General features: G+C 37.8%; 1 protein-coding gene across 2 annotated transcripts in view; it reads right to left on the bottom strand.

The window, feature by feature from the left end:
- The window catches only part of ADGRA1 (adhesion G protein-coupled receptor A1), a 304,703-nt gene that overhangs the window by 31,733 nt on the left and 248,748 nt on the right, over positions 1-24,222 (bottom strand). For both annotated transcript variants that reach the window (XM_087702485.1, XM_087702486.1), the window contains exons 16-17: positions 22,832-22,955; positions 9,071-9,216 (exon numbers count right to left, since the gene is read on the bottom strand). In XM_087702485.1, coding sequence (XP_087558611.1) covers positions 9,071-9,216; positions 22,832-22,955 — 270 coding nt within the window. The remainder of the gene's footprint in view (positions 1-9,070; positions 9,217-22,831; positions 22,956-24,222) is intronic.

Below are 24,222 nucleotides of genomic sequence, written 5' to 3'. Positions count from 1 at the left end.
TATATTTGAAAATCAGAGAAGGAAGAGGTCAAGAGGAAGCTTATCGAGAAGCTTCCCCTATGTGGGCAGCCCTTTTTTAGACTGAAGGAAAGAGCTGGGAGAAAGAGCAGAACTGTTTATTATCTGCAGTGCCTGAATTTCTGGTTCTTTCTTTTTGGTGCCTGCTCAGTCTTCATCTCCCCATTACACGCCCTGCTTTTTTGTTTTGTGTGGTTGTTGGTTTTTTTTTGGAAAAATAAGGATTTTCACTCCCAATTCTAATAATAAAAAAATGAAGATATAGCAGGAAATTATGTCTGTTTAATTCATGTTTATCTGAGCATTGCACTTTATCAAAGCCGAGTTACAGAGGAGATAAGAGGCACACATTTCCTTTTTCTATCCCAAAGTCATATAATATGGTTTCATTTTTATCCTCTGATCAACTGCATTAAGCTATTATTCTGAAAAAAAAAATATAGAAACAAGAAGATTGCTCCAGTAGCTATGACTCGCTTTGGATTTTCTTTCCAGCTTTGGGTCAGAGGTATGTACAGATTTCACATTCATTGAAAGCTGTAACTCACACTTTCCTGTAGCATACCAATGAGAATTCCCAGCAGTTTTCTACAGAGAGCTAAATTTTGAAATGAAAGGGCCTAATTTCTACAGTCAATAAATAATAAATGGTTAATCAATAGCCTGCGGCATGCCAATTTTATGGAATAAATGGGATTTGTTTCGACACACTCACCTATGCTGATGTCAGGCAAGAAATGGAAAGAAATGCACATTCAGTGTTTCTCAGCCTTGGCCAACTTAAAATTGTAGACTTCAAACCCCAGAATTCCTCAGCCAGTAATGGAGGCTGGGCAATTTTGGGGACTGACATCTACACATCTTAAGAGCCAAGGTGGCGCAGTGGTTAAATGCAGCACTGTAGGCTACTTCAGCTGACTGCAGTTCTGCAGTTCGACGGTTCAAATCTCACCAGCTCAGGGTTGACTCAGCCTTCCATCCTTCCGAGGTGGGTGAAATGAGGACCCAGATTGTTGTTGGGGGCAATATGCTGACTCTGTAAACCGCTTAGAGAGGGCTGAAAGCCCTATGAAGCGGTATATAAGTCTAACTGCTATTGCTATTGCTATTAAAGTTGCTAAAGTTGACAAACACTGTTCTACAGTACTGTGAGGCATAATATGGTTTTTTAGGATTATTAATATATCAAGTAGCTAAAATGGAATCGAAAAAGTATTTTAATTTGTAACAAATAAGAAATAGTAAAATCCAGCTATGGAAATGCTGCTGCTGCTGATGCATTCTTTCTTTATAGAGAACTCTTGATTCAAAGAGCCAAGGTGGCGCAGTGGTTAAATGCAGCACTGCAGGCTACTGCTAGATCAGCAAGTCAGCGGTTCAAATCTCACCGGCTCAGGGTTGGCTCAGCCTTCCATCCTTCCGAGGTGGGTAAAATGAGGACCCAGATTGTTGTTGGGGGCGATATGCTGACTCTCTGTAAACCGCTTAGAGAGGCCTGAAAGGCCTATGAAGCGGTATATAAGTCTACTGCTATTGCTATTGCTATTGCTACTGCTATTGAAAATGTTCCAAGAGAGCAAATGGTACATGTGCCTCTATTTTTCTAATTCTTTCCAGTAAGATACTTTGGAAGGCTGGCTGCCACTTCGTACTAGGCTCACAGCTCCTTCAAAACACTGCAGGCAGTTTTGGAACACATTCAGTTTGTTAGAAGGTTGTTGCATAATAAAAGTCATCAAAGAACAATAGGAAAGCTACAGTAAACCCAGCATTACAGTGCAAAGATATCATGGAGGGATAATATTTATAATGAGTGAATATGCTTTTCCTAATGTATTTCATGTGCCACAATCTTTGTTGACGTAGTAATAATGTGGAGATGGTTCAGAAAACAAGTCTTAAAAAACGTTTACTTAGCAGGATTCTCAGTCCAAGCTTGAGAACTCATGCAAATATTCAGTACAACAGAAAAGTATATTTTATCATGCTCTGATACCTCAAATGTATTTATTTGCAAATAACAGCTAGTCCTGGAACGTCGAAGAGCTGAACCCTCATTTGGAGAAAAAGGTTTTGATAGAAAGATTCACAATCCATAGGACTGTAAAATAATTAGCTTTTCCTGGGATATCACACTTCTAAAGGGTGTGAGAAAAATATTTTGTGGCAATTTGTACATCTGTGATGACGGGTGATATAATTTAATTAAATTTAGAATAACAGTTAAGCTGGCAGGAAGATTACCTTAGAAAGCTTCAGTGAGTTGGCGTTTCTCAAAATCTTGCTATATGTTATAATAGAAATAGGTAATAACAACCGGAAATATCCAGCAAGCAACATCTTCCTATACAGACAGATTTTTTAAAACACAATTTAACCGCAAGCTTTCCACTGCAGAATATATCAGATGTTTCTACAGCCAGATTGCCGTTATCTATCATTCATCCATTTTTGGTTGCTGATTTTATGATTCTTTCAGCTGCTTGGAAGCTGCTCCCATTGAACAGCCGCAATGGCAGTGCTTTAAATTAGTTCAATCATGTTTCTTAAATGTTCAGCCTCCAAGAACAGTTAACTGATGTTGCCAGATTAATCTCTTCTATAAAACACAGTGATATAATAGGCAGACGAAATACATGTATGTCATGGGCAGAGTTTAGCAATAAGAAAGGGAATACGGGCTGGTCCTCGACTTACAAGAGTTTATTTAGTGACCAAAGTTGCAATGGCACTGAAAAAAGTGATTTATGGCCATTTTTCACACTTACGACCGTTGCAGCATCCCCTTGGTCATGTGAACAAAATTCAGATGCTTGGAAACTGTTTCATATTTATGACGGCTTCAGTGTCCCTGGATCACGGGATCAACTCTTGCACACCTTCTGAAGAGCCGAGGTGGCGCAGTGGTTAAATGCAGCACTGCAGGCTACTTCAGCTGACTGCTAGTTCGGCAGTTCGGCTGTTCAAATCTCACCGGCTCAAGGTTGACTCAGCCTTCCATCCTTCCGAGGTGGGTGAAATGAGGACCCAGACTGTGGGGGGCGATATGCTGACTCTGTAAACCGCTTAGAGAGGGCTGAAAGCCCTATGAAGCGGTATATAAGTCTAACTGCTATTGCTATCTATCTATCTATCTATCTATCTATCTATCTATCTATCTATCTATCTATCTATCTATCTATCTATCTATCTATCTATCTATCTATTCTATCTATATCTATCTCTCCCTCTCTCTATATCTATCTATCTATCTATCTATCTATCTATCTATCTATCTATCTATCTATTCTATCTATATCTATCTCTCCCTCCCTCCCTCTCTCTATATCTATCTCTCCCTCTCTCTATATCTATCTATCTATCTATCTATCTATCTATCTATCTATCTATCTATCTATCTATCTATCATCTATCTATCTATCTGGGTGAAATGAGGACCCAGACTGTGGGGGTGATATGCTGACTCTGTAAACCGCTTAGAGAGGGCTGAAAGCCCTATGAAGCGGTATATAAGTCTAACTGCTATTGCTACTTCTGACAAACAAAGTCAATGGGGGAGCCATTAGCTTATCCTAAAAGTTCAACTCAATAGCAACCTCTGGAGAAGCAGACAATGCTCTATTCACTATCGACTAGAGTGAAGGCTAGAATGGGTAAGATTTGAAGCGCTCCTCTGAGTGCCAACGGCAGTAGCGGGCACCTGAATATATTTCATTTTTAAAACCGCTCCTCCATTCCTTCCATGCCTGGATGTTTCCTTTCCTAGAGTCCTGGATCGAATGAAATTGAAATCCAATCCAGATAAGCCTAAAATTCAACCAATTTGGGGACACAGGTGACCGGAAGAAATGGTTAGATTTTCTGACAGGCCTTTCAATCAATCTCTCAGAATGACTGCTGCTCTGTTGGCTTTGACGGAGTGTAAACAGATTTATTATGCGCCAAGATGGGCTTCTCTGTAATTGTTAGCATTACGGCGAATATTTACTAGATTTTAACTTTTCCCTGTACATTAAGGCAGTGGAGCAAAGAAGAATAAAAATAGAGATGAGCTGGGGATCAAATGCCATCTGGTATTTGGAATGGTGGACATCTCTTTACTTTAAAATTAAATGTGCACACACCATTGTATAAGATGTAGTTGTCTTCCTATTGTTACAATTATCGACTGACTAGACAATACTTAGGCCAGTGTTTCTCAACCTTGGCAACTTGAAGATGTCCGGACTTCAACTCCCAGAATTCCCCAGCCAGCATTCGCTGGCTGGGGAATTCTGGGAGTTGAAGTCCAGACATCTTCAAGTTGCCAAGGTTGAGAAACACTGATTTAGGGGTTTCCCTAATTGTCATTTCATTTAGGATGGACTTAACCCAGATCAATTCCTATAGTGAGGAATAGGTGAAGTAAGCTAATTTACTTTGAAGTAAGTTGTTCGGGCGTTGCACGCCTGCTGTTTTCACACTCTTGTAACAAGACTTGGAATTTGCAAATATTGTCAGTCATGAAAGATGAAACATAAGGCAATGCATTGTAAAACACATCAAAAAACCACGCGCATATTTTTGAAAACCACATTTTCTATAATTAATTTTTTATGTATTTTTGTGATAGGATTGAAATTTATGGAATACAGAGCGTGGCATTATTCTGGCTTGTAAAGTATTATAAATTATAATTGCAAATTCTTCTTCTAAGCGCAACAGCAAAATCATTTTTTAAGTATTTTAAATTCAGTCCGAGTAGTATAAGGCTTTTAGAAAGAAAAAAAAAAGAGAATGTTTGGTAATACAATAGCTATTATAGGCTGGGATCCTTACAGCGACTTTTATTACTCAAATATCGTGCAAGTCGGCAAATGGGTAAGCATTGCTAAAAATGCCCATTGTTCGTTAATGAATTAAGCTAATCACAACACAAGTCTACTTGATCTAAAAATACACATTGGAATTATTTGTATAGAAAAGCTTATTCAAGAGTTCTTTGGCTCAAATGGGAAGTAATGGAACAAGGGACCCAGTTAGATTTCCTGTTTTGCTTTTGCACTGATATTGCAGCAAAGTTACACAATGCATAAACTTAATAATCAATACTGATTACCCGAAATCTTCTCTATCCATCCAAGTGGGGATAAAGGGGGAGCTCACGGAATTGGGTGTCAAGAGGCAAAAAGAGTAATATTCGTAATTCCGCACAGCCCTTAAGAACTGGCTATCCCGTCAGGCCTGGGGATAGGATTATTCTCACCCCGCCCGAATGTTGAGTGAATGTTGTGTTTTTATGATCAATTTTCTTTAATCACGATTCTTTTCTTTTTAAGTCTTGTCTTGCACTCCCTTCCCTTCACTGTTGTAAGCCGCCCTGAGTCCCCTCAGGGAAAAGGGCGGCATATAAATTCTCAATAAAATAAAAAAAAAAAAAAATATGCTGCAGAAAATAACAGTATTCATATTTAAGTCTTTTTTTAACCATGTCATGGGACAATATTCTCTGCTGCCTCGCATCAGTGCTTTGCTGTTCTTAATGAGTAAATTTTCATAGAGTTAAGTAATATATAGCAATAATATGTACAGAACACACAGAAATTGCAACTCTTCACAATCCCATCAACTATCAGATCAAATGTCTGACCTATAAGTTTCATCTAAACAACTGCTTCATCATTTAATGGCATATCAAATAGAAATACGCATCCAGTCTAATAAAGCCAGTTTATTGACAGAATCATACATGTTTTATTTAGCTAGTGTGTCTCAAAAGATAGAAAAAAGCTGGGAGAAAGAGACCTGTTCCCTTCTGCCCAAAATCATCTGCCCAGATTGATCAAGGAAGTCTGTGTCTGTGTGTGTGTGTGTATGTGTGTGTGTGTGTGTGTGTGTCTGTGTGTGTGTTTGTGTGTGTCTGTCAGTGGTAGGTTTCAAATTTTTTTCGAACCTACTCTGTGGGTGTGGCCTCCTTTGTGGGAGTGGCTTGCCGGCCATGTGATCTGGTGGGAGTGGCTTGCTGGCCATGTGTTTTCTCTCTCTCTCTCTTTCCTTCCTTTTGTCTCTCTCTCCCTTTTTCCTTTTTTTCTTTCATCTCTCTCTCACTTTTTCTTTCTTTCTTCCTTCCTTCCTTCCTTCCTTTCTCTTTCTCTCTGTGAGTGTGTGTGTGTGTGTGTGTGTGTGTGTGTGTCAGTGGTGGGTTTCAAAAAAGTTTGGAGCCTCTTCTGTAGGTGTGGCCTGCTTTCCGGGTCCACTGGTGGAACCTCTTCTAACCGGTCCGGTAGATTTGACCAACCGGTTCTACCGAACTGGTGCGAACTGGTAGGAACCCACCTCTGGTGTCTGTGTGTGTGTGTTGGTTGAATGTGAGCAGAATTCTAACATTCTGGACAATTCTTAGTATTTTGAACATATATATATTCTATTCAGCCACATATTTCACAACCCAGGAAGTTTTTGACCCATGATATTTTGGCCACATGTTGAAGCGATTTCCATCTCCTTGCAAAAATACTTTTGATTATCCTCAACCGTATTAAAAAGGAATTAACAATAAGTGATTAGGGTTTATTGCCTTTCATTATCAACCAATCAGCTGCAATTCTTAGGCTGAGGCTAAAGAATCTTTTAAGCAGTTCATTTTTAGCTGTTAGAAAATGAATTCAAATAATTGCTTGGAAAATAGTCCTTCTGACATCTTATGTAATGTATGAGGAAGCAGAATTGCGATAGTCTTTTCAAACAACTGCTGGCTCATTTCATCAGCAGGCGGGTGAAAATAAAAGTTGTTTTTCATGAACTGTCAGATAATACTTTTTTTAAAAAACCACTTCATGAAGAAGGGTTTTTTTATTAACATTATTGCAAACAATCAAGGATGATGTCAAATGTTAAAATAACCATACCAGCTGGTTAAAGCAAAAATAAATAAAAAATGAAATCAAATTCTGCAGATGCCAACTTAGAAAGCGCTGTGTGAGATATATGCATGTGTGTGTATACATACATACATACATACATACATACATACATACATACATACATACATAATTATCAGCTGCCAAACAATCAGATGTTTTAATATGCCAAGGTACATTTTATTAGAAATAAGTTCTCTTATAGATATATAATACTAATTTTCAAAATAATTGATATGTCATTGCTTCTAAGATGACGTCATTCTAAGATCACAATACATGATTAATATAAGGATAAATATCGAAATCTGGGACTATGCTGATAATTCCCATTGCATTTTTGTCAGGAGCACCAAGGCACTTCCCGGTTGAAAGGATTGGCCGGTGACATGATTGTTACCTGGGGGATGCCCAGCTGGGGGCTCCTTCCATGCCCTTGTTAATGTGCCCATTGAAGTGGTACCTGTCTATCTACTTGTGAGTGCATGCTTTCAAATTTCTAGGTTGGCAGGAGTTGGAGCCAATGACTAGAACTCCCCCTTTGGGTCCAAATGCAGCCTTGTTGCAAGTCAATCCAGGGTCCTAACACATGAGCCACTGTGCTATGGTTGCTGGCAATTGAAATATACAGAACAGCCTCCATGTTAGACACACGAAAAATAATACATTCACCTGTCCTTCCTTACAATTCTACTCGTACTAAGATGTTCCTTCAAAAAAAAAGAGAGTAAGTTATAACATACTGTACCTTGAGAAAGCCTACTCATTAACTCCAACCTTATTCATTTCTCAGAACTTTAATAAATATCCCTGTGTCCCTTCAGCAACAATAGTGTACAAAGTGACTTCTGTTTAATAAACACACAGCATGCTCTGTTTTTGCAACCTAAAATAATATTCCATCTTGATTATTGCATTTAAGTCAGCAGTTATTCAGCTAATAGAAGAGAATATTTGTGGCTCAGAGCTGAACTGTGGGATGGTGGTTTTCTTGCACACATTTCATTACCTGACAGTTTATTAGCAAATCCTCAGTAGGGAGTTGGGGTTTGGAAAACCTACACTCTTCGATCACTGATAATGTTATCTAGTTTGATAATGAAAGATCTGCAAGAAAACCAAGCCAAATCTCTTTCCCTTCTAGCACTAATAATGTTACTTGCATTGGTAATGAAACATCTGCAAGAAACCAACTTCAGAAAGTACTAAGATCGCCACAATTATTCAACTACTAAACATTCCTAAGAATGAACCGTGACAATGATTTTTAAATGAAGTAACACAGATTCACAGAAAAACACTATCATAATGTAACATAATTCAAAAAATTCTCTATTAAATGAACCACTGGACGGATTTTTAAAGGATTTAAAGTAAACATCCACTAAATATTTTAAAGAACATAAATTAATGACTATAGATTATGGTGTCACAATCTGTATTGAAAACTGCAGCAATTTTTCCTTCACAGTTTGAACAAATGACTTGCAAAACAGATTTTACTTTCCTCAAATTATTTGGCAACATTATTATTCATAGGAAATTCTGAAGCTTTAGTCTCCAAGGATGCTAAGGGTATACAGAGAGCAATGCCAGCAAAGCCAATGCAATACAATAGAATTAAAACAATGAAATTATTCTGCAGAATTGGACACACTAGTTTGAAATCACACTAGAATGTTTAGGATTCATTAATGAATGAATAATTAATGGCTTATGCTCCTTATTTTCTGTTTTGATTCCTGAACACTGTTTACTATTTTTGTTGGTGTAAAAGCACAGGAAATAATGAACAGTCAAATAATTAATATATACTTGGGCCTGTTCCAGAGAAATGTCTTTAAAGGAAGATGTATATAACCTGTATTTGCAAATTTATGTGCCGCTCCTTCCCTCATTTGTTTCTCAATGAGATGCAAATAAACACGAGTCTTCAAATTTATCATAGTTAATTATGATTACCATTGTCAGAACAGTCAACCTTAAGCCAATTTCAAACTGTAATTTCATTTCTTACTTTAGCTGCAATATGACTCTGAAAGACATTCTTAGCAGTGTGATTTGCCAACTATTAAAGTCAACTGGAAGAGGTAGCTATGGCCGTACATATATAAAGCCAATTTGAAAGGGAACATGTCCATAATCATCCATACCTGAGCAATGGCTGCTTGGGATAAGAAGGCTGGTCACTGTTTTGGGCTGTCTGAGGCTTTTTTGTAACTTGCTTATAAATATTTCTTGCTGTCACTCCAATCCAAAGCATTGTAGAAAGTGTGGAATAATGCAGTACAATACCAACCTAAAATAAAATGGTGAAAAATAGATAGGATCAGCACAGGGACACAAAAATAAAGCATATTATCATTACTGGTTTTTTTTTGTGTGTATATTTTCAAATATAAGCCTTTTGCTAAAGGAAATGCATTTGGGGATGTTTTAAGGATTCCGCTGCCTTTCCAGGTTTTAATCAGTGTGGCTTTTATAAAAAGACAACATATAAAAGTCTCCTCCCTCTTGGTTGAAAAAATGGGCTGCTTACAGTGGTGGGTTTCAATTTTTTTTAGAACTTCTTCTGTAGGTGTGGCCTGCTTTGTGGGAGTGGCTTGCTGGCCATGTGACTGGGTGGGAGTGGCTTGGCAGTCATGTGACTGGGTGGGCGTGGCCAACTTGTAAAATGTGATGAAACTCACTTAACAACGCTCTTGCTTAGCAATCAAAATGTCTTAAAGCTGTCAAGTTACAAGACCCTTGCACCCCTAACCCTTTAGAAAAAACACCCCAGGGGGGTTCAAACTTGACAGCTTTAAGACTTGTGGACTTCAACTCCCAGAATTCCTCCTGCAGTCATGTTGGCTCAGGAACTCTGGCAATGAAGTGTGCAAGTCTTAAAGCTGTCAAGTTACAAGACCCTTGCACCCCTAACCCTTTAGAAAAAAAAAACCCTAGGGGTGTTCAAACTTGACAGCTTTAAGACTTGTGGACTTCAACTCCCAGAATTCCTCCTCTTCATCTTGATGATGTGCAGACAGGTGGGGGGAGGGAGCTGGAACCGGTTCTAAACAGCACTGTAGATTTGTGGAACCTCTTCTGTAGAAGAGGTTAGAACTGGCAGGAACCCACCCCTGGTTGCTTATGTTTAAAACACATAATGGAGAATGCTTTTAGTTCCTTTGTTAGATAATCTCTGTTCCCAATGTGCCCAGATGTCTTGTTTAGAGAAATAACCGTGCTTCAACAATGTGTATGTTTCGAAAACAATGGAGAAAACCACGAAGTAGCCTAAAACACACTTCCTTATCCATTGCACAATTGAACCATGAACGTATTCAAAAGTGGACCTTGCTGTGAACAGGTCAAAATTCCCTAACAGGACTTGTGCAAAAACTTTCCACGTGTGACTATTCTAGGCTCTAATTCAATTGAGACTTTTTGAGGTACAAAACATTACAGCTTTAATGCATATTAGGAAGCTGCTATTTTTGCCGTGCATATCTTGGCCCTTAAGTTGCATTACTGTTAGTAATTGACATAACTGATAACTATCCTGAGAATCTCTTGTTCTCAGTTTAACTCCCACACTATGCACACATTTTATTGCATGTAAATATTTCATGTATTCCTTGTCCTCCTGCTGTAGAAATACACATACGTTGGTGCCAACATAGAGGCTTTGCACTAAATTAGAAAGGAATTGGGTAATATAATTATGTTTTTTGATATATGAGAGATATTAAGTTTATATCTTGAAATGAATAATATCTGTTTACCACCAACCTGTGTCCAATCTGGAGAAGGGTTACCATGTTATTGCTTTATGTGAATCACACTGATGAAATTGTTTGTGTGTTTAGTGGAAATTTGCAGCTTAGCAAACATATTGGCACCCACATTATGGAATATCTTCCCTCCTGAAGTGAGCCTGGTTTCATCACTTCTGAGTTTTTGAAGGTCCCTCAAAATCTGGTTGGATAATAGACCTGTTACTGTTTTACTAATTATGGAATATGTAATGCAAAATTAAATGCTTTGGCTCAACAAAAAGGCAATCTATTTTGTACTATTATTAGCATTCAATTCAGTGTAATTGAAAGAACGGAATGATATTGCTTAAATCCTTATTAGATTCATACAGCAACAAATTACTGATCACAGGACCCAACTTGGCAATATGGTCTCATCTTTCTGACCCTTTCTAACATCGAGATATAAATAAAAGCACATCAAAATATATAATCAAAGATTCTTAAAGGTCTTCATTATTTTCTATAAAATATATTAAGATGCAGCTTACTTTGTAAAAGAATCAAATTTGGGAGTCTAGAATTATAAATACGGTATTATAGGAAAACTGGCTCAAAATGAACTATTCTCCCAAATATTACAAATTCTGCAAATATTAAAGGAGATATCTCAAGCTGGTTTTCCTAATTCCTCTGCAGTAAAGTGCCATTAAAATGTTCATCAAATGCAAAACAGGGTGATTGAAACTCAAAAAACCGAAGTGGAAAATGAATGTAAAGAGACTAAACCTGCTGATATCTATGGCAATTGGTTTGTTCCTGAAAATGGAAAGAATGGAATACAGAAAGAGGAATTAAATGGAGAGGAAATCTATTCCAAAGGTCAAGATATAGAAGAAGATAAAATTAAAGAACCTATGGATTTAAAGAAAGAAATTCCACTAGAAAAAGTTTTGATAACACTGCTGAAAATCAAAGACAAACTGAATAAGGAAACCGAAAGAGGGGATCAAGATTATATGAGAGCTCTTATAAGCAAGGAGTTGCTAAGAGAAGTCCATACAAAGCTGATCAAGAAGATGACTAGAGGATTGGTACCACAAATGGCAGAAGATATGAGGTTGTTTTGTTATTGGAAAGATACAGGTTGATAGATGGAAGAATATAACTTAAAGCTAGTTAAACTTAGTGAAATTTAGTGATAATAGATATAAAAGAAATAATTGATAATGATAATAATGTATACAATGTGTAATGTTATGATAAGTAATAATTGGATATGAGTATTGAATGGTACCCATGAAAGGAAGATTAGAAATCCTTTTGGATTATATGCAAAGGTTAATAAAAAAGAATTAAGTTAGATACAGTTAAGTTTTGATTATTAGGGGGGAAATGTTATGATACAGGATATAGTCAAATAAAGGAGGGATAATGATGACAACCTATATATATGTATAAGTATAATATAAGGAAACTAGATGAAAATTGCCAACAGTGATTTGGAAAGGAGGATTAGAAAAGTTTGTCATTAAATATTATGGATGTTTAGCTAGAATAGGTCATAAGGATTCAGTGTTATTGGAGGATTTTAGAAATATTAAATGAAATGCCAGTATGTGGTTATGTATTAAATCTTGGTATATTTTATGATGAAGGACGTTTAAACAATTATAGTCAAATAAAAATGGAGGTATATGGGTAATATGTATAAATATTTGAGTTAAAATACTTGAGTTAATATGAATTATGCTTGATGACTGTGGAAGAGATGCACGAAAACCTTTTGTAACCAACTGATACACTTTCTACAGTATGTATAGAAGGAAGATTTTATGTGTTGTGGTTGTTTTGAAAATAAAAATAAATTCTATTTTTAAAAAAATCCAGTACAAATCAAACATAACATCATAATTTAACCCATCATTTCATTTAAAATTTAACTGAACAAACATTTCATTGAAAATAAATCCGGAAAACCTATTTGCAGTAAAGACCCAGTTTAAACCGAACTGTGTATGAATCTGGGAGAGGTAGAATCTGTACTATAGCAGATGGAATTTTTTAACTGTCCAATCACCTTATATAGTTTTTAAAAATCTGCAGAAAAAAATATATTCTCTTTTGTTTTGTTGGCAGTAAGAAAATCACCTCCAACTACCATAAAACTTCAGCAAGCAATTTCTCTGTTTCTTTTTTTGGTCTTTATATCTGTGCTCAAATAAATTATATGTTCCCTCCACTTTGCCTCCAGTGAAAATAAAAAAGTTATAGAAAAATGCCTCTCTCTCTCCCTCTCTCTTCACACCCCGAAGTTTCTCCCACATTGTCACTATTTTAATTTTCATCCTCAGAAACTTTTTCAAACGAATCCACCATTATCCATATCAATCCATCCTCAATAAATCAAGCAGAGTGCATGAACCTTCACAATCAGTGTTATTGCAAAGCTGACAAACTATTATATCAACAAGTGCCATTCCTTGATTTGATATAATTAAATAGTAGCGACATTATAGTATGAAGCTGAAATTGCTTAGCATCTTAAAGAAGGAGACGGAGTTCCAAATAGTAGGAAAATGACATTCCTTGAGCTCCATAGAGCTCCAGTAATTTGAATGGAAACATAGATTTCTTCTCTTTCCTTTTAATCCACAGCTAAAATGGAAATAAATAATCTTTATCTGTAGATTCGTGCAGGGGCAGAGCTGATCAAAGTTCACATGTAGAGGATGCCCTTGGAAAGGCATTACCAAACTATTATTTCCAGGCCTCAGGAAAAAATAATTCACTGCTCTCCCTGCATTCCCAAGCGCAGAATTCAGATTCCCAAGCAGCTTTTTGGCACATGTTATTTGTTTATATAAAATGACCGTATATTAAACTTAAATAGATTAAATTATCCTTTTGGCAAAATTAAAAATAAAATAAAATCAGGTATTGCAGACACACATCATTTCGGGCTTTAAGGAAAATAAGTAACACTTAGTGTTATATCCAGAAACAAATATAGAGGTTTTAAAATTGGCATCCTATAGGCTCTACTACATAAAACATAGAATAATGGAGAGCCGAGGTGGTGCAGTGGTTAAATGCAGTACTGCAGGCCACTTCAGCTGACTGCTATCTGCAGTTCAGTGGTTCAAATCTCACCGGCTCAAGGTTGACTCAGCCTTCCATCCTTCCGAGGTGGGTAAAATGAGGACCCAGACTGTGGGGGGCGATATGCTGGCTCTGTAAACCGCTTAGAGAGGGCTGAAAGCCCTATGAAGCGGTATATAAGTCTCACTGCTATTGCTATTGCTAAGAGAGTTGGAAGGGATTTTGGAGGTCTTCTAGTACAACTCTTGCTTGAGCAGGTGACCCTATATCAGGGGTGTCAAACTCGATTACATTGAGGGCCACATCACTATGCTATTTTATCATTACACTTTTAATATATTGTTTCAGTAAGGGCATTTTATTTTTTATCAACCACCAAGAGTTGCAAGGCTGTGGTAGTCTATGCAACCTAAGAAATAAGTATTCATAAAACAAAGGGCAGCGTGTCTAAAGTTCTAATTATGACAACTGAGCTTAGATGACTATAAAAGCAAGCTGCGTAATGATCCCTCTCTGCAAACAATTGGAAAAAGGTGATTTTACACGACCCCGAAGCTAATGATTTAGCAAAGTGGGAGACTAGCAGAACAGAGTGTCTGATGTAGAAGAGATCTCTCATTCATGCCAACCTTGGAAGTATGTAAACCTTTTAAACTTCCTGCTTTTATTTTGAAGAAATTGCTGCAGTAAAGCACTTGCTGCACCAATGGGATGATTTCCATTCTTTTGCAGTTTTTTTTAAATTATCTCTTAAAATCTGCCTAGAGGGTTTGTGGGACTTTTGGAAGAGGGCACAAGACTGCAGAGGTAGGAAGAATTGTTAAAGAATAATATTTCTTTCCCTAATACGACCTGCCTTTGAAAATTGTTTTAGCTGGCTCAGAATGCTGCGTTCAGGTTTCTGTAAACTGCCAATTCCAATAGCCCGTGATTCTTAGATTACAAGTAGTGTTGGCTGCCAGCCCTTTTCTGGGCACAACTCACAATGTTAACTGTGAGCTATCATGTCTTAAAACCAATTTACCTGAACCCCTACCTTCCATGTATTGTGTGTCCTGAATTGGAGATCTTCTTAACAGGAAGTTCCTATTTAGGTCCCCCCAAAGGATGTAAAAATCACAAAGAAGACACCAGGCGAAGTCTGAAACTGTCCCTGTGTCCTAACATTTCCATGTGCGCTGTTGCCAGCCACAAAGAAGAGGGAGTCAAGCTATTCACCAAAGCACCTGAAGGCAGGACAAGAAGCAATGGGTGGAAACTAATCAAGGAGACAACTTAGAACTGAGGAGGAATTTCCTGACCGTTAGAACAATTAATCAGTGGAACAACTTCCCTCCAAAAATTGTGAATGCTCCAACATTGAAAGTCTTTAAGAAGCTGTTGGATAGCCCTTTGTCTGAGGTGGTGTAGGGTTTCCTGCCTAGGCAGGGGGTTGGACTAGAAGACCTCCAACTCTGCTATTGTATTTCTTGAGTGAATCACTTTCTCTCAACTCAACTTGAGAGCACAAGGAAGACCACCTACTTTGGCTCTCTAGAAAAAGTGGTACTAAAATGTACTTAATTCGTTAATAACAATACAATTCAACACCCCTTTGGGTGAGTAGCAACAGCAATAGCACTTAAACTTACGCCAAGCAATGACCTTTACATGTTCAGCCACCAGTTGTAACTAAGGCAGGGCTGGTTCTATGTGGAGAGTTACTGCATGAAAGGAATAGTAGTATGATAAATTGTGTTTATGTACATGGAAAGTTAAGTGTATAAACCTAGAGGCCTTACTGAAGAGAGACTGCAGATGGCTCAGTTCCATGACACTTCATAACTGAAGAGACTTTCCACTGTTTGACTTATGCCTGGCAGGAATATGAGAAAGGGCCGTCTAAATGGCATCATTTTGCAACTCCGGTCAGTGTGAATGGATAACTGCTCCTCATTCATATGTGATTCCACAAAATTTAGATGCAGTCCCAGGAATCTCTTGAAAGTGGCCATTGAGAGTAGCGTTCAGTACAGCAGAACATAAAAATGAATATTGAAATTAAGGACTAGCAATATTAAATTATTTTTTTAAACTTCATTTCAATGTTTTAAAAAAAACCAATTCTATTTTTTTTTTCTGGCCTTGCCCACTTTTTGGGAGTTTGGATATTTTTACAGGCTACTCGAAGTCAAATACATTCCCTCTATACAAAATAAAGTTCACTTTTTTTTCATTTAGGACATCTGCTAGCACACAAATACTTGTATGTTGAAATCAGTGCCTCTACAGATGGGTTTTAAGTCCATGTTTTTACTCATATTGCGCTGAAAGTAATTTGATAAATACTACGGTACTTTAAGAAATAGTACTACAAACAAAAGCAGCGGTAAATGATTTTATCCGTTGGAGGGTTCAATACTGACCACTCTAGAGAATCCTGACATGGTAGAACAGTGGTTCCCAAACTTGGCAACTTTAAGACTTGTGGACTTCAACTCCCAGAATTCTCCAGCCAGCTCTGCAGAGCTGGCTGGAGAATTCTGGGAGTTGAAGTCCACAAGTCTTAAAGTTGCCAAGTTTGGGAACCACTGTAGTAGAACACAACTGGAGGCACCCAATGCCAAGTGAAGAGATAGATGAAACTGAAAAAGGAGAGCCACTTTTGCAGAGTCTTCCTCTTATTCTCCTTGTCATGATGGGGAAGAGAATGCTGAACCCACATGCCTCTTATGCATAAATTAAATTCCATAAAGGGTTGTGGCACTTTAGCTGAAGGAGAAAGTAGAGAAAGATGTGTCTAGCGAGTGAAAAATGCACAGCTCTTTTTACAATATGAATGATGGATGACTTTGGGAGGAAAACCCGTCGAGCCGTTCTTTTGTACAAACACCACATATTAGTCAAAAATGTCATTTCCTTTTAATATATCATGGCAGATGGATCTGTACGACCAGTACTTGAGGTATTTAGATAAATAAAAGTCTCTGAACCCATCACACTTCCAGCTGAAAATGTGATTAAGTGAGCACGATTCACATTCCCATTGATTTTAATGGGTAAGGATTCTTCCATGTGCATTAATGCCCCGGGTATGCTTTTAAAATCTGTTCACTACATTCAAGTTTAAGGACTATGTGATGGGATAGTTGCCATGGTAATGACTAGCTTTGTTATTGATTACCCAAATAAAAACTCATATAAACCTATATAACTCGTTGGCATGTAATGCTCCCTTGAGGAATCTTAAGTTGCCCTTATTTCCTTTAGTCAATGTTTCTCTCTCCTTCTCTGGGCTTCTTTTACTATGAAGTTTCACAATGGCTGTGTAAGAATTGTATTACATTCTGTAAATCAGCATTTGCAAGAGCATTAAACATACTTTATTTGTCTGTCTCTTTACTTTGGGGGACTTCTATTTTCTCCAGTTTGAAAACCTTAAATTGTCAATGCTGGATGAATGGGATTTTATCTTGAGCAAACTCTTCAAGTTCAGATGTTGCATATAGCAATAGCAATAGCAGTTAGACTTATATACCGCTTCATAGGCCTTTCAGCCCTCTCTAAGCGGTTTACAGAGTCAGCATATCGCCCCCAACAATCCGATGATAGATAGATAGATGATAGATAGATAGATAGATAGATAGATAGATAGATAGATGATAGATAGATAGATAGATAGATAGATGATAGATAGATAGATAGATAGATAGATAGACAGACAGACAGATAGACAGACATAGAGATAGATAGATAGATAGATAGATAGATAGATAGATAGATAGATAGATAGATAGATAGATAGATAGATAGATAGATAGCAATAGCAATAGCAGTAGACTTATATACCGCTTCATAGGGCTTTCAGCCCTCTCTAAGCGGTTTACAGAGAGTCAGCATATCGCCCCCAACAACAATCCGGGTCCTCATTTCACCCACCTCGGAAGGATGGAAGGCTGAGTCAACCCGGTGAGATTTGAACAGCCGAACTGCAGAACTGCAGTCAGCTGAAGTAGCCTGCAGTGCTGCATTTAACCACTGCGCCACCTCAGCTCCAGTTTTCTTGGCATGATTTTCAGAAGTGGTTTCCCACTGCTTCCTTCCTAAGAGAGCTAAGAGAGAATGATGGGCCCAAGGCCACCCAAATGGCTTTTGTGCCTAAAGCAGGACTAGAACTCAAGGTCTCGCACTTTTTAGCCTGGTGCTATATGCACTACATTAAAGTAGCTTTGTACTGTAGTTTAAAAATCTATCAATATTATTTCAGACTTGGGCATCTTCCTTGTAAAGAGAAAAAAAAAGAGTACAAGGCTGTTCTATAGAGTTTGTTCATTATATGGATGCTATGCTAAAACTCAGCCAGGATAATCTTTTGGAATAACTCACAATTGCCTGATAAGCTACAGTTGTGGCTTAGTACAAAAAGTCTTCTGTCAGATCATGGGCTCAGTTTACGCCAGAGCAGCTTAATATTAGTATAGGCCATCAAAAACAGAAAGAAAGAAAGGAAGAAAGGAAGGAAGGAAGGAAGGAAGGAAGGAAGGAAGGAAGGAAGGAAGGAAGGAAGTGGGTGAGAAAAAAATAGGTTCCATGGAACAATACACACTCACAGAGGACGGCAAACTGGCTATTTTGTGTCACAATTCTCTTTGTCAACCTCACATCTTGACAATAGAGAACTATAGCAATAGCAATAGCAGTTAGACTTATATACCGCTTCCTAGGGCTTTCAGCCCTCTCTAAGCGGTTTACAGAGTCAGCATATTGCCCCCAACAACAATCCGGGTCCTCATTTCACCCACCTCGGAAGGATGGAAGGCTGAGTCAACCTTGAGCTGCTGAGATTTGAACCGCTGAACTGCAGATAACAGTCAGCTGAAGTGGCCTGCAGTACTGCACCCTAACCAATGCGCCACTTCGGCTCTTAGCACTACCACTATCAATTCGCTGTAAAGAAAAATAGTTTAGACATTGTCCCTAGGAAGCATGTTTCTAACTTTCTATGGATAACGGTACCTGTTCTGCCTGGCCTTCACCCCTGAGCTTCTGGTGGCTTCGGCCCCCGTAGGCTTCCAGTAATGCTCTTTGCCTGCACTTGTTTGTGGCTAAGATGAGTGCAATTTGGCTCACCTGTCCTTTGACAATCGTTTCTACTCTTGCTGTTTGTTTTTGCTTCGTGTTTTAACGCTAGAACAGCCGCCTGGGGTTGCAACCAGGAGTTGGAGGGCTTTACAAACTCCTTAAACAAACAAACTCACACAGGAAAAAATCATTTTTTCATTAGCACATTAATGGTGTCAGCTTCCAATCTGCAAGATCACCCCTAGACTCAGAATGCAAGAGACAGACATTTGTGCCCGTGTAATTATCCAGCTACATTTGCTCAATAAACCATCCTACTGCCTTGACTTACAAAACTACAAATAAAGAAAATAGTGATAATTTTTCCCAAAGGGACACTCATCAATAGATACTCTTCTCACAATAATGAAAGCAAACATATCAGATAATATCTGAAATTGGGCCTACAGACTTTGCTTTTCTACATTACTATAAAAGCTTAGGATACTTTAAGTGTGCTAATTTGTGTAGTTGATTTCCGTGTACATCTTAGTTTTAAGTATTCATGGCTAAAGGAGCAGTACATTTCCATATCTACATGCAACAGAATAAAATACATTTATTTTTGATTATATATAATTTATATGGTTGTTCAATTTTAACATTGCTACTTTGAAATCAAACAAAAAAAACCTAATTCCAATTAAATCCCAAACAACCATTAATAGGCAGCTGGGACTCATCTTGAGTCCCCTTCGGGGGAAAAGGGCGGCATATAAATTTAATAAATTGAATTGAATAAATTGAATCTTCATACCTTTCCTGCAGGTGGGAATTCTATTCATCCTTCCCCCAAGGTCTAAAGAAGTGTTTCTCAGCCTTGGCAACTTGAAGATGTCTGGACTTCAACTCCCAGAATTCCCCAACCAGGACTTAAAAATCGAAATTCAACGATTATGGCACAAACCAGCAGTGGTAATTCCAGTGGTAATTGGCACACTGGGTGCTATTCCAAAAGCACTGGAATTACATTTAAAACAGTTAAAAATTGACAAAATCACCATCAGTCAAATGCAAAAAGCCGCACTGCTTGGAACTGCACGCATATTACGAAAATACGTTACAACGTCCTAGGCCCCTGGGTGGGGCCCGACTAGTAACTAATGCCAAATCCGGCGAAACAACTGGCCGCTGTGATACAATTGTATAATAATAATAATAATCCTCTGATGATGCCAAATGCAGACCTTGCAAAGAAGCTGATGAAACTGTTGATCACATACTCAGCTGCTGTAAAAAAAATTGCGCAGACTGATTATAAATTGCGGCACAATTCAGTAGCACAAATGATCCATTGGAATTTGTGCAAAAATTATAATATTAAAACAGCAACAAACTGGTGGGAACATCAGCCTGAAAAAGTCACCGAAAATCAGATGGTCAAGATCTTGTGGGATTTCCGTATACAAACGGACAAAATACTGGCGCATAATACACCAGACATCACACTGGTTGGGAAAAACAAGGTCACAATCATAGACATCGCAATATCAGGTGATGGCAGGGACTACGAGAAGGAACATGAAAAAAATCGCAAGATACCAGGACTTAAAAATCGAAATTCAACGACTATGGCACAAACCAGCAGTGGTAATTCCAGTGGTAATTGGCACACTGGGTGCCATTCCAAAAGCACTGGAATTGCATTTAAAACAGTTAAAAATTGACAAAATCACCATCAGTCAAATACAAAAAGCCGCACTGCTTGGATCTGCACGCATATTACGAAAATACGTTACGACGTCCTAGGCCCCTGGGTGGGGCCCGACTAGTAACCAATGCCAAATCCGGCGAATCAACCGGCCGCTGTGATACAATTGCATAATAATAATGATGATGTTCTTAACCATCAGGGGTTTGTTTTCCCTTGTGATTGTGGCTACCAAGATCTAAGGAGGCAATAGATGGAGAATGATAGAACTGGGATGTTTTCTGGATTCTGTTGTTTTCTTAAAATTATGTTAAACCCACTAACATTTCTGTTTATTTTCTGCTTTACTTTCAGCAGGAAATAAGCCTTTGGCGCTGCAGGTTTCTCAGAAGTAATCCATTGCTCATCCATATGGACATGAATGACCCATCATCAGCTTTCTTCTTTTATCCCAAATTTCTCTGCACTTAGCCATAATGAACAAACTCAGTTCTAGTTACTGATAATATAAAGACAAAGAAAATCCCTTTGCATCCATTTCTCCCCCCCCTGCCTAAATATATATTTTACTTTCCTTCTTTCTGAACTTGAAATGTTCTAAAGAGCATAGTATCTCCCAGCTTTCAATTGTAATTTGTCTACAGCCTTTAAACATCTGGGCCAGTTGTTTTCTAGCTGCATTGTTTCGATTAATAAACGAAGAAAAACACATTCTTGTTGCTTAATATTAAAACTATACCAAGTTATAAATGTCACAAATTAGATGAGGTAATGAGATGCACACAATTATTAGTTTTCCTAATAATTATTTTCAACATAAATACATGAAAAGAGACCTCCTGGATCACAAAAAGATCCATCCATTCTGGTCGGATGTATCCCACATTCTGCAGCCTGATTCTATTGGGAAGCCTAAAATCTTGACACGAGCAAAAGGTTTTTCTCAATTTTGTTTTACACAAATTGACATTTCGTGGGCATTTTACCAGCAAAGTTTACAGTAAATTCCAGGATCAGCATGACTTGTGGATGGTTTAAACATTAAACACTAAATTCATGGAGGAAGCTTTAGCTAGTGAAACTCACACTATTAATACATTCAATATTGCAATATTCAATATTGTGCCAACTCAGTCACAATTTATTTCCTGTCAGTTTCACTGTGACAAAAAAAAAATCTCTATCAATTTTTCACACTTCACATAATTTTATGAATCTCTTATTATGTCATGATGTCTCGAGTCAAATGATAAAAATACTTTTGATGCATTAACCTTTCTAAATATGAAGGTGATGTAACTTTGGTAATTTCAATTACTCTTTGATAAATGGTAGTAAACACTCATGGACCATATCTCAAAGATAGTCTAGCTGCTGTACTAACAAAGAGGCCATCTAGACAGGCCTACCTAAAACACCCCAATATTACGCTGTCGTTTACACTTTCTGCCTCGTTCTTTGTCTTGTCTTTTAAAAGTAGTAGGTCAACAGTATAGAAGATGTGGTTCTGCTTTTACTCAGAGTTTCTCATCAAGTTGTAAATGCTACGCTGGGAGGCAAGGGCACACACTGTTTTATTGTCTGCATCCTAAATACAATTATGTTGCATCTTCAGAGTGATTCGGTTGCTAGGTTTTGGCCATAGCAACCTGTTATAAACAATGCAATATTTTGCCCCCCAGAATTACGGTACCATTTGGACAAATAAAACTGTTTTCAACCCTAACTCAATTATATCCTCATTTGGGCTTACTAAGAGGAAGGAAGAGACAATCTTGAAAAAATTCCCATGAAAGCAAAGCTTCAACAGAGCAAAGCTTTCATTTTGCTCCTTCATTTAGTTCAAGAGTGTTTATTTTTAAAAAGAAGATAACCAACCCTTGTTTTGCATTAAATGAAAGCTCAACATTTCTTTATCTGCATATAAGTTATGCTAACAATATACACAAAAAGGGCTTAGAAATACTCAAGAATATCACTTGAAAGAAAGGAGAATAACTTATATAAAATAATCTAGCAATAGAAAGAAAATTAGTAAGTAGACTTGAGATACTACACGAACTATATTTCTACATAAAGGTTTCAGTGAAATAATACGATTTATCTGCAAGTAAAAACTGTTCAGACTGTTTCAGAAAGTTTCCCATGCCTACAAGAAGCTCCTGACTATAATCTATTCAGGTTTTTTTAATAAATGTTTTGAAAATAAGATTCATCCATCCAAAGGAAGAATGTTAAGTCACCAACATGCGCAAGTTCACAGCTTTGGTTTCAATTATGATACAATATATTGGTAATGGTATAGTAATGCGTACACTCACCGCTTGACATATAACTGGATATTTTACACGATTGATTCCACCAGCAAAAACAGCAAAAGTGAGAGCAGAATGGAAACAGAAGTTGAGAAGCATGTGCCAGCCTTTTCTGCTGATTCGAATTGTGCTATTTAAAGTTAACAAACAAACAAACAAAAGTCACATATTTATTTACAAATAAGATCACAGAATTGTGAACAATGAACATACAGCCAGGGACTCAAAACTCAGAATCCTTAGTGCTCAGCTTGTTTCAGAAAGAGCTGAATCAGAATTGCAGTTCTGCTTAAAACAGTGCTTCTCAACCTTGGCAACTTGAAGATGTCCGGATTTCAACTCCCAGAATTCCCCAGCCAGCATTCGCTGGCTGGGGAATTCTGGGAGTTGAAGTCCGGCCATCTTCAAGTTGCCAAGGTTGAGAAACACTGGCTTAAAGTATGAATTATTTCTCTAAAGGAAGAATTCTAGAATTGCAGAATCCCAATTTTTCTTGTTATTAGAGTTGTTACAATTACTATATTTCCTACTCTTGACTCTTCCCTATTTTGACCTCCGGACATTTGTTAAAACTCTGCAAAACTTACCTGTCTGATCATGCCTGCAATGCAAATTAGGGTAAATCATTTGTTTAACTAGGGACTTCAAGAACTGGTTGATTGGTGCATTCATGTTCTTTGCCTCTTCTCATTTTAGCATACCATTAGTCTTTTCAACGAGTAAACAAACCGGAGCTTGAAGCAACTTTTAAAGAGGTTGTTATGCAAATGAGCTCTTGGAAAAATACACTGTCTGGAGAATAACAATTGTATTCTCTAGTAATTTCTACATGAAAGAAAAGTAATTTCTACACGAAGCTTAATTAACACGAAAGCCTGTACGGTATTTTATTTCTGTAGTACATTTTGGATCCACCCTTCCTTCCAAAAATCCAAAGGTGTCTGAAAGCATATTTCAGACTGAGACATTTTATGAAAAGGCATAAATAAAAATGGCTAGTTTGATGAAGGGATATCAGGCTTCTACTGAATTGTGGCTCCCACAGAGTAACATGGCTGCCTGCCTACTTTTCTTTCAAGGATCCCCAGGCAGGGAGCAAGGTGGCGCAGTGGTTAGGGTGCAGTACTGCAGGCCACTTCAGCTGACTGTTATCTGCAGTTCGGCGGTTTTAATCTCACCGGCTCAAGGTTGACTCAGCCTTCCATCCTTCCGAGGTGGGTAAAATGAGGACCCGGATTGTTGGGGGCGATATGCCGACACTGTAAACCGCTTAGAGAGGGCTGAAAGCCCTATGAAGCGGTATATAAGTCTCACTGCTATTGCTAACTGCTATTGCTATTATGTGAATTACAATCTAACAATATGAAATGTCCCGGGTTGGGGAGGGATGATCGTAG

This window comes from Thamnophis sirtalis, unplaced genomic scaffold (genome assembly GCF_051295495.1).
Source record: "Thamnophis sirtalis isolate CommonGarterSnake01/CBP01778 unplaced genomic scaffold, rThaSir2_p1.2 scaffold_15, whole genome shotgun sequence".
Classification (NCBI taxonomy): Eukaryota; Metazoa; Chordata; class Lepidosauria; order Squamata; family Natricidae; genus Thamnophis; species Thamnophis sirtalis.
Note: the sequence above shows the minus strand (reverse complement) of the source record. Positions and strands in the feature narration are given on the sequence as shown.